General features: G+C 39.4%; 1 protein-coding gene across 1 annotated transcript; it reads left to right on the top strand.

Moving 5' to 3' along the window:
* Nucleotides 1-586: 586 nt before the first annotated feature.
* On the top strand, nt 587-10,817 carry atad1a (ATPase family AAA domain containing 1a). Its single transcript, XM_069138362.1, has 10 exons — nt 587-644; nt 1,852-2,052; nt 2,246-2,344; nt 2,461-2,581; nt 3,885-4,085; nt 5,265-5,371; nt 5,493-5,582; nt 6,707-6,757; nt 6,986-7,158; nt 8,361-10,817. The coding sequence occupies exons 2-10, from the start codon at nt 1,879-1,881 to the stop codon at nt 8,488-8,490; spliced, it is 1,146 nt and encodes a 381-aa protein (XP_068994463.1). The 5' UTR covers nt 587-644; nt 1,852-1,878; the 3' UTR covers nt 8,491-10,817.
* Nucleotides 10,818-11,420: the final 603 nt, after the last annotated feature.

Raw genomic sequence — 11,420 nt, 5'->3', positions numbered from 1 at the left:
ACGAGTGGGAACCAAACACAGATTACGGCAGCAGATTTGAGCTATCTCAGACTGGGGTACATTTGGATGTGGTCTACCCTGGGACAACCTTTTGGACAGACCCACCACCATCCCAAGCGAAATATTTTGCTCCAAAAAAATACCGTAGTGTCTTGTGTTTTACAAAAATAACTGATTTATAATAACTTAGGCCATGATTTTCATGCATACCAGAACATTTTAAAATGTGTGATATTATGTTACGAAAAACTGCCGTACAGCAAAATACCGGACACACATTTTGTACATCATACATAAATGTCAGAATGGCAGATATTTACTTACTTAAACCTCCATGTTCACAACCAAACTTGCAAGAGCCACAATAACAATAAACTGTTTCTAGTCCACCATCTGTCCTCTACTATTTCCACCGTTCTTTCCTTCCTTTACAAAGTTGTGTACCTGCTGTTGGGATGTGGATGCTGTCCATGGTGCTGATGCGTGCATTATCTGTGCGTGAGCTCTGCCATCCAGTGGCTGACTGTATGAAGCATAGCCTCAGGAACTAAGGAGTTTGTTCCTACCCGAGCCACAAAACGCGTTGCACCGTCAATGCATTTTCGCTACATTGCGGTTTTTTTTGTTTTTTTTTTCCTATCTTAGTAAGTATGTTATATTTCCTCTTTTGTCTTACGAGGAAAGTTACATGTACGTGTGCCAGCACACAGAGTAGGGGTAAAATAGTCTAGTTCACTGTGAGGTTCAATTTCACGATTTTACGGTAGTAGTTAGGTGTTTTCTAGTTACAGCTATATTAGCTTTAGCTTGGCAAGCGAATTATTATAATTGTCTTCCTTGGTACGTTATTAAATCATGGATGTGATTACTACCGTGGAGAAAAAAATAACACCGTGTTTGTATGTAAATGATCCGCGGCATCTGCTTCAACAGCGGAGTATAAAATACAACATTCAAGACAGCCTGTTAGCTGTTTACGAGGATCGCTGTTGTACACGCCTGATCTTATTCAGAAATTGTAAAAGTAAATTTCTCCTGCACGTGTGTTACGGTTTGTACCTTACAGGCATTATTTATGACCTATAGCTAATCACCCCCAAAGCAGTCTTCAATTCGGCAAACATCTTTTACAATTAGCAGTGTGCCAAATTAATAAAATTTTAACTTAATAATGTATTTATTTTATCACTCACGCTGCTATTTACGGTGTTATTTAGTGGTCAGCCAGGACTAATTTACATCGTGCTAAAATGTCTATATAAACACTTGAGTGTGCTACAAAGCAATACTGAATTGTGGGATTTGTTATATTAAATATCCATAGAAAATGCCATCGTGTGGATAAATCTTAATTGCAGTTTTTGCCTGAGATTACTGGTGCATGTAGTGTAACTGTAACTACATAAATGTCTTACTTTTTCTGTTTGTCTCAGCGGTACAATGTAATGAAGTACATTTACTCAACTGCTGTGCTTAAGTTTTGAGTGTTTCCATTGCATGCAGCTTTATATTTCTTCTCCACTAAGTTTGTCTGACAGCTGTAGGTACTAATTACGATTTCAATTCTTCGTACCCTTTCTGTCCTGTGAAAACCATGCATTCCCAAATTTGGTAATTTTGAATTTTAATATTTGTGATAAACTGAAGGATAAAATGTTCCTTTATGGTTTGGTAAAAATGATCTTACTTGTTAAGCTGAATAAACTATTTAAAAACAGTCTTGGACATTAAACAGTTTTTCTGTGCTCATACAAAGCCGACTTTTACTTGTAAGGGAGTTGGTTTTTTTACGGTGTGGTATTGCCACTCCTACTTAGTCCATATTTATGTTCTTCCTACCTCTTCATCTAGCCAATGGACTGACATCAGCTCGCAGAGATGCTGCTGAAAGATCTTCCCAGGGAGGCCCTGATGCGGCCGTTGTCCAGGAATGAAGTGGTGGGCATGTTGGTGAGGTTGACCATCTTCGGTGCAGCCACATACTACAGCATCAAATGGGTGGTGGACGCGATGGACCCGACCGCCAAACAGAAAAGCCAAGCCAAGAAAAGGGTATGCGGAGCAACACAATATGTCATAAGCATGTAAATACCGTAAGCTCAAGGTGGATGCTGCTATTGATCAAAGGTTGATGTGTCAGTGTAAGAGACCAGGCTAAGAGGTACTACAGGAACTACTGCAGCTGCATTTTCCACACTATTATCGTCTTGTGTCTTCAGCTGAGTTGTGTGTTTTATTTCTCCAGGCAGAACAGCTGATGAAGAGGATTGGTGTCGAAGGGGTCAAACTAACAGAGTATGAGATGAACATTGCATCTCACCTAGTTGATCCACAAACTATGAAGGTAAAAGTTGTTACAGTTGTTGCTTTTTAAAAAAAAAATTATGATAACTATTTTCCAGACAAGAACTCAAATGGAGATTTTTAAAATTTTTGTTGTGTTGCTCTACCTTCCTGCAGGTGTCCTGGAGAGATATAGCAGGTCTGGATGAGGTTATCAATGAGCTACAGGACACAGTCATCCTGCCCTTTCAGAAGAGACACCTTTTAGCCAGATCCAAACTCTTTCAGCCTCCTAAAGGTACCGCAGCATGTAATCTTAATCTAATCAAGAACTATAACGGTCAATTTTTACACACTTTCTGAGGTACAAGATAACATTACAGGACCAAATAACATCAACATTCACTTAGTCATTGAGAGATTAAAAAAATCTGGCAATATTTGATCTTCAATGCTTCTAGGAAGTATTGGGACGATGTTTTTTTTGTTGTTTTTTTGTCTGGCACACAAAACTTTTTTCCACTCAATGTTAGGGAACAGAAGGTTTTTTTTTAATTATTGTTTATATGTATTTTTTCATGTACACAACATTTTATAGAAATTACAGGGTGGGATCTGTAACAAAATTAGACACTACAAAAGGAAAAGGGAAACTCCTATACTAGTGTATGTCTTGTTTTCTCACAATAAATATTACATAATTTGTATTCAATAGACTGATGCTAATGTAATCTGCACATACTCGGTTTCTTACATGATGGTCAGCCAGGCCGGCACGAAGGCCATATTAATTTCTTGCTTATTTCAGGAGGTTTAGTTTTTATGGAAATACTTGTTTGGTTGGATTGAGACCAGAGGATTGACTTGGCCCGAAACGATCAATGTTCCTCTGTGCGCTCAACATCATTAACTCACCATGAATGTGAAGACTATCAAAGTGCTTACAAAAGTCAGCCTTTCAGTCTCATGGTCAAAAATGTCTATAATAATGAGAACAAAACCACTGCACTTTTTTAATGTTACTGTTAATTTGAGCGCATTAAAAACTAAAAAAGTTTTAATATTAAAGACTGACGAGCTACAGATTTTAGAAGTTGTTGTAAATTTTCTCAGTTTATCTTTCGGCCATTCTTTTCATCATTATAGTTGGAAAACCATCCAGCACATTATGCCTCCATCTACAACAACGTGCCAAAAAGCATCTGATGAGATTTATATACTTGGCAGCGTGACAGCAGAGGATCACTTAGAGGAATACTTTAACCTTGTGTGGAAAGTTTTAACTGCTTGGCACGCAGCTTTATACAGAGCTTCATCGTGAGTCAACCTCCAAAATTAGCTGCTTTGGGAATCCAGTTCCATTTCCTGACTTCAGGCTTTGTTTGTATCGTGCAGCTTTTTAAAAGTAAATGGCCTCTGGGAATAGATTGGTGAAGCTGAGCCAAATCTTCCATTGGTACTTGTGGAAGAAAAGACCAAGTTTGGAAAAGGAAATCTCACCACAGTTGCCAGTAATGATCAATATGAGTCACGGTCAAATTATAATTATAAAGTCTAGAACTAGAAAATCGTAAAGAGTTGTAATCTTTTTGTCCCTACAGGTGTTTTATTGTTTGGTCCTCCAGGATGTGGGAAGACCATGATCGCCAAGGCAACAGCTAAAGCCTCGGGATGCAAGTTTATCAACCTTCAGGCCTCCACGCTGACAGACATGTGGTACGGAGAATCGCAGAAGCTGACTGCTGCAGTCTTCTCATTAGCTGTAAAAATTCAGCCCTGTATCGTCTTCATTGATGAGATCGGTGAGTTTCACCAACAGGACGCATGCCAACAGTGATGTCTTGTTAAATGTTAGCTGATAGATGTGATCTCTCTTGATCTTTAGTCTTTCAAGGAGAGATTATCGTAAAAATGTGACAGATGTTGCTTTGATGTTTTGGCAGCTTTCATGCCGGGGAAAAAAAAATTCTTCTGAATTTCATTCATGTTGTTTTCAATGGAAGACATTCCTGACAAGTAGTGAGTGATGCTTCTTGGCACCTTTTTCCAGACTGCCACCCATGAATCTGTTAAGTTTAATCATTCTGTCCCCTCAATCATGTCAATTCAGGTCAGGAAATGTTGAAAGTTGATCAGAGTGAGCATCTCCTCAAAGACAACATAGCTGCCTGCATTGCTTATATTATGACAAATTGGTATTGTTAAAATTATGCAAAATCTTACCTGTTCCTGTTTGCAGTTTACCCATCAGATTCTTATCACAGGATTACTTTGATGGTGGAGAATATTAAATGTGATGATTCTCAGACAAGTTCAGAAATATAGGGATAATCTTTCTTTCTATTATTACAAGATGGATTTACTCATCTTTATTTCTGGTGGACATTGCTGGTATAAGTCCTTGTAAGTGTATGTTACACTGAATCTCCAAATATGTGTATCATGTCTGTGTGTTTACATTTTTGGTATAACTAGGGCTTGCTTTTTGCTTTGACACTATCTAGTATCTAAAATAGATTTCTCATGTGGTACAATATACAATTATTTCAAACTAGTTTTTGGCCACATATCTGTCTGAGTTGTATGCGCTGCATCAACTGGAGGCTTCTATGTGCACAGCTGGCGAGCCAGCAGCTATGAATTGCATGGGAGGCAATTTGAGAACAGGGGTAAGAAATAGTTTCAATATGAGGTGTTTAAAGGACATCTGTTAATTGTAGCTACAGAGAACAACATGAGCTTTACTCTCCCCCCTCTAAACTGCGTTAATAGCCAAGATTTGTACGGTACCCAGCACTACTTATAATTCCCAGGCGTGCCATTTTTTTTGTGGTAATTAGGATGAAAGGGGCCCTCATTGGGTCCCCTGTTGCAGTCTTAACTGCTGACCATGTTGGAGAGCTGGCCAAATGATCTCAGAGGAGTTTGGTGTTAACACCGTCTTCATGCTTAGTTTGCGCTCCTTGTCTCTTGTGTGTTAGAGTCATTTCTGAGGAATCGCTCCAGCCTGGACCATGAGGCCACAGCCATGATGAAAGCCCAGTTCATGAGCCTGTGGGACGGCCTGGACACCTCCTCAACCACCCAGGTAAACACAACCAGGGCTCCTCTTCATACTGTTATGCACCGACCAGATTAAACACATTTGTAATGCAGCCAGTGGTTATTTTTAGAATAATGCATTCACATTGTGATTCTTATAACTGCAGGTGATGATTATGGGAGCTACGAACAGGCCACAGGACATGGATCCAGCCATTCTGCGCAGGATGCCTGCCACTTTTCATGTCGGCCTGCCAGTAAGTCGTGTACACACGCACCATCAGTGTGGAGTCAGTCTGAATAATTACTCAGAATACATTCAGTATACAAAAGATTAGAGCCATATTTACTTTCTTTTACATCTTTTGGCTCGTTTACCTTTTATAACAGGTAGAAGGCAATTTTAAAGACTAAATTTGAATGAAAAGTAGCAGAATAAACTTCCATCTGCAGGCTCCAATGTACCGCAACCCTTCTGTATTTAGTGATATATAATGTGTCCAGGCAGTTTAAATGGAATTCAGACTGGATCTGCTGATGATAAACTGTAATATGGTGATTAGTTGCTAATTGGTTTTATACTTTGTCTTTCTTCAGCTCAATGCTCATAAAATGGAAATCCTTGTTTTTGGGCCCAACATAATGCTAAACAAATATTGCCATCTACTGGTTCGCTTTCAGAACGTATGTTGCAAGAATTCTTGGCATCCTGATTGATAGCAGTTTATGTTTTGAGCAACAGATCACAAAGCTTGTACAATTCATGTTTTTAATCTCCTCTCAGCTTGATTATTGTGACATTCTCTTCACCAATTGTAATCAATAAACTTTGAAACGACCATACAGAACTCAGCTGCCAGGCTTTTAACCAAAGCCAGAGAAGCTACGATCATAACACAGCTGTTTGTGCATCGTTACACCGATCCCTGCTTGTTTCAGGATTGATTTTAAAATCTTATTGATTATTCTGAAAGCTCTTTATGGTCCAGTCCAGATTGTATTCTCAGTCTTTTAATCCCTTTGAGCTGTTTGAGATCCTTGGGCAAGTGTCTTCAGAGTCCTGGCCTTCATTTAGGTCTCTTCTAAAAATGTACTTTTATCGCGAAAAAACATATCCAGGTATTATTTGAGATGCCTGTTCATCAAAGTGGTTTTTAATCTTATGTTCATTATTTAATTTGTATTTCTGTCCTTCATGCATTTTATTATTCATCTTGTTGTTTTATGTAATGTTCTCTCTGTGAGGCACTTCGTAACTTTGTTTTAAAAAGTGCTTTTTAAATATAGTTTATAATTATGACTGTTACTTTCTTTTTGAATTCATAGGCTACACAATAATATGCCTTATATAATAAGAACCTTTGTCTGTTTGTGTTTACAGAACACAAGGCAAAGACAAGACATCCTGAGGCTGATTTTAGTCGGAGAAAACGTAAGATGCCATTTCTTTTCAACTGTGGAAGAAATTATCCTGTTCGACTGCTCACTTTTGTCATTCCCAGAGACCCATTTCTCACCTGTCTATTCACTGTCACATCATATTAAAATAACCGATGAGCAGCTGGCACTTGATTGCAGCAACAGACACAGGCGCAAAGACTGGTGACAGCCTAATTCTATATAATTGCCTCAAATGGCTTGTCCTGCTTTTTCTGTTCAGCTGAGCAACGCCATTAATCTGAAGGAGATTGCCGAGAAGACAGACGGCTACTCCGGCAGTGACCTCCGGGAGCTGTGCCGCGACGCCGCCATGTACCGAGTCCGAGACTACGTCCGCAAGGAGCAGATGAGGCAGATCGCTCAGCAGCTGCAGGACTGCCAGGAGGAGGAAAAGTATGACTCATGTTCAGACACCCACAACTTTTCATAACCCCTGTGTCCATGGAGCCTGTTGTTCTTTAACAGCAGCACCTGCCCTCAACAGTTTGTGATTAGACCAGTGTGGGTTTTTGAAAGCTGATAGCAATATTATCTTAAATGATGGTTAACACGGCTTTACATTTGACTGTGTATTCCCATTAATTAACCGTTCCTTTCAGTTTTCTTTTCAGACATTCAACCTTCAGATGTTAACTAGCCGGATGTTAAAAGTAAAAATGATTATAATAAAACATAAAAGCAATCATGATGCTATTAGTTGAAAAATATCTGCTAGAATACAGTATAAAAAGCTTATAGAAAAGGCTTATAAAAATATCTGATCTGCGTGACCCATTCTTCAGCTGTTGCTAAGCGACTATTGAAACCCCTCATGTAGCAAAGGCATTATAACGGAAAGAAAAAATGATTTCAACTTTTCAGAACTCCGAGCGAAAAACACTTAATTATAAAACCAAGCAGCTGCATTGGGTTTCAAATGAGTAGAAGCAAATGCTGAAGGCTCTCTACAGAGTTCTCTGTAATCAATGCATTGAGTTGATCCAGTGGTCTTTTTTTTTTTTTTTTTAAATGCCCCTCGAGAAATTTGTTTACCCCGACAACAGGAATACCAAAATATACAAAAGAAAATGCAGCATACATGGAGCAAATAGGAACGTGCATCAAATTTCTTGTGACTAACTATCTTCAGGATTATGAAGTCACACATATTTAAATGTTATGTGCATATATTATGGGAGTATTTCCAGAGGGAATAAGGCGTGTCCCAAACAAGTATGCAGTGTGTTTACACCAGAAAAGTGGGAAAAAAAAACGACTTGTGTAGTAAGAAAAGCCTTGATGCTACCGGAGTGCAGTGCAGGAGATGAAGGCGATGCTCAAAGCAGAGAATTGAGGTGAAACAGATCCAGGAAAACTTCAGGAAACAAAACATAAATGTTAGTTTTTAGAAAAGTATTTGTGCCATCGTCAGTGGCCTTCTAAAGTCACAGTTTGATTTATGTGCGACCAAAAGTGTTTTTATCATCTCCTGTGAGTATAAAACATACCTCATCTTATAAACTACAACATACCATAAAGTGTACAGTTAGTGTGCAGTGCGGCGCCGGGGCCTCTGTGTTTGACCTCTGACCTCTTTTTTTGTCCTTGTTCTCCAGAGCTGTGGATGAGGAGCGTTTGCGTCCCGTCACCCAGCTGGACCTCCTCTTCGGCCTGGACAAGATGAAGGAATCGAAGCAGGCCACAGCCTTCATGTTACCCAGCGTATCGGAGGTTCCTCTGGACTGAACGCCATCTGTGCGCCGCCGAATGGAAACGTTTTCGTCTCGCCTTCGTCCACGGTGTGTTCCAACTCGCCGAGCAGAGAGCCCGCTAACGTGTCAGAGGTGCGGTTGGAAAAGGCAGCAGACAGTCATACTGTTCTTAAACTATGTTTACCCGGCCAGGGGTTCTTCTGAGCATGCTCATTTTCAGCACAGCGCCACTAGATGTGTACAGTTACGATTTATATTTCAAAAGATCTCCCGTGTCCTCGGAGAAGAGTCGGTTTCTAACTCAAGGGCACTGTAACACTGTTTAGAAGAGTACAAAGAAATGATCGCAAACATTTTAAATCTTCACGAACCCTACCAGCTGTTGTAAGGTTTGCATGCCACCTCTGACTTGCACGTGATCAAGACCTGAGGGCATTTATGAATATCGAGTCATTTGAAATCTTCTCTCCAGACCGATGTAAACCCTCCCTCTGCTGATTGATTTCCAAATCCACTTTCACTCCCAATTTATGTGTTTTTTTGGTTGAAAACCAAACATTGACATCACTTAATAGTGAGATTTTCCTCTCACTGTGGTAGAAAGTCACGCGCACTATAAAGGTTGTTGTAAAATAGAAAATTACTCACTAGCAGCACTTTTCCAAGTGATAAAAGTGTCTGGCAAAGGTTAGCTATTTCAGTTTGAGGAATATATATATATCCAATGAAAGAATCAAACATTGTGTATGTTGCTGTAGACCTGCAGTTATGATACTCATCATGTAGAGTTGCTGCTCCCAAGGAGCTTTAATTCAGAATATTTCTTTTAAAATGACATGAACATGTAACAGTTAAATATTTGTTTTCCAGTCATGAAATCAGCACTTCCGTTTATGCCATCAGATAACAGTACATATATGACTAAGTGGGAGAGCAGAGCAAAGTGTGGCACCATTGACATGCAACTAATAACGGCAAAGAGCTCAGTTAAGCACCTGTTGTCTTGATGGAATATTATCGTACATCATGGCAGGATTGTGGCAATTTCAGGCATAAGATTAATCACAATATGAGTTTGCATTGAGTCTAAAGGTTCAACAGCAATAAAAACCTGTTCAGGTCTTTCTCAGAGGTATTTAAACATCCAAATGCAGATATCAAAACACTCAGTTGTCAAATGGAAAGATGGTCACCACTTGAACCCTTTAAAAGTAGCTGCAGCAATAGTGATGAGTCAGGGACAGCAATACAACACGCGTTACATCCTGTTATCTCAATATTCATTATCCAGCTACTAAATGGCTGTAATAATATATTTACTGTATCTGTTGCATCATTGCTCAATCCACTCGCTGTCAGCAGGTGTATCATGAGCGTATGCAGTCTGTACAAAGGGAAGCAAAATGTCGAGGCCGAGACTTTGAAAGCAGCTAAAGATGATAAATTGTCTTCAGAGCATTTTCTGCTGCTTTGTAGCACATCCATCCAAAAAACACAATAGCTGATATTTTCTCATATTCAACTCTTACCAGTGTTTTTAGCCAATTCGTTTTTAATGCCGTATTTATTGGGCCATTATCGTGATCAGTGAGTCCCGACTGTTTCACTTTGAACGTTTTTATAAGGAACTTTTAATGTTCTGTTTTGTGCATCAGTCAAAGACTGACGGCAACGGCTGTCGCTGTAACTCATATCAGGGCTTTTTTCATCACTTGCTTTTATTTTCGCTTTAGTGGGAGCGAGGCTTTCAATCGGCTGTCAGTCAGAAGTTGCTGTGATCATGCTTTCCTGCCTCCCCGCTGTATAAAAAGCAACATTACTTGCCATGTGGACACAGCATGTGTTCATGGATCTGTGTGTGGCTCTCACACAGCCCTTTCTCTCCCACTCGGTCTGAGCAAGCCCGGGCCACAACTGTCACTCAGCCACGACCACATGGTGCCGCTGTAGCTTCGCTGTTAGGTTACTGTTGCTACAGACTGCTTTTATTTAGAGCGCTTGTAATGCATTACGGTGAAGACGATGAAATAGAGAAGCCTGCATACTCGGTTGCTTCTCCATTATTGGTTTATCCAGTGATATTTAGACATCTGTTGCTCTTCATTGGATCACCTCAGGTGACAGTTAAAGGTCAAAATGTTGCCATGTAAACCAGTAATTGTGTTTTTGCTGCTTGGAGAGGGGTGACACCTGTGTAAAAGCTTTCCCTCAATGCAATATTGTTCATCCGTCATGTGACAAAGACTCATTCTATCAAAACAGTGTCCCATGTTACTGTCTATTACGATGTCAATGTGTTTGTGCTAAATATGAAATATTAAACCTGTACCGTAATGTGTATTTATTAAATGATACTGGATATTTATGATTTTTTTTAGCTAGCAGAATGTCATGAGTTATTTCTGCATGGATTTCAGCCTGTTTGTCTTTGTCCCTGTCCCTGACTGTGTTAAATATAATAAACCTCATAATTCCCAAAAGCTTAAATCCTGCCTGTGAAGATTTCAAGTGATAGATAATATTCCTAATTTACTAATTATTTAAATTAATCCAATTAATTTTGTCACATGTACCCCAATGTTAATTTTACCAGTAACTTTCTTAGCCAGTGAGCGATGTTGATTTTTTTTTTTTTTTTTTTTTTTAAGATGCCAAAAGGCACAGCTGTGAAAGTGAGCTCCTTCATTGGAAGTCTAAATCACCGTAAACTGTTTGTAAATTCTGCGGCTGCTTCAGTCAGATCCTGTACCCTTTAGGCACGCATTAATAAGCCATTGTTGGTCATAATCAAGCTTCCTCCTCTTTCCATTCTGCTGTATGCTCCAGCTCCACTGCTGCTCTCTAACAAAAGCCTTGCATCTCTAATAAAACCACTTTTCAGGACTCGCTGACAGCCAAGCCATTTTTTTTTTTTAAATCACAGTCTTGACTTTTTAATGGATGTCTGGCCAAGTTCTCTCAGGT

This window comes from Embiotoca jacksoni, unplaced genomic scaffold (genome assembly GCF_022577435.1).
Source record: "Embiotoca jacksoni isolate LCO1_2020_lvr unplaced genomic scaffold, fEmbJac1.0.p SCAF_8, whole genome shotgun sequence".
NCBI lineage: Eukaryota > Metazoa > Chordata > Actinopteri > Embiotocidae > Embiotoca > Embiotoca jacksoni.
Note: the sequence above shows the minus strand (reverse complement) of the source record. Positions and strands in the feature narration are given on the sequence as shown.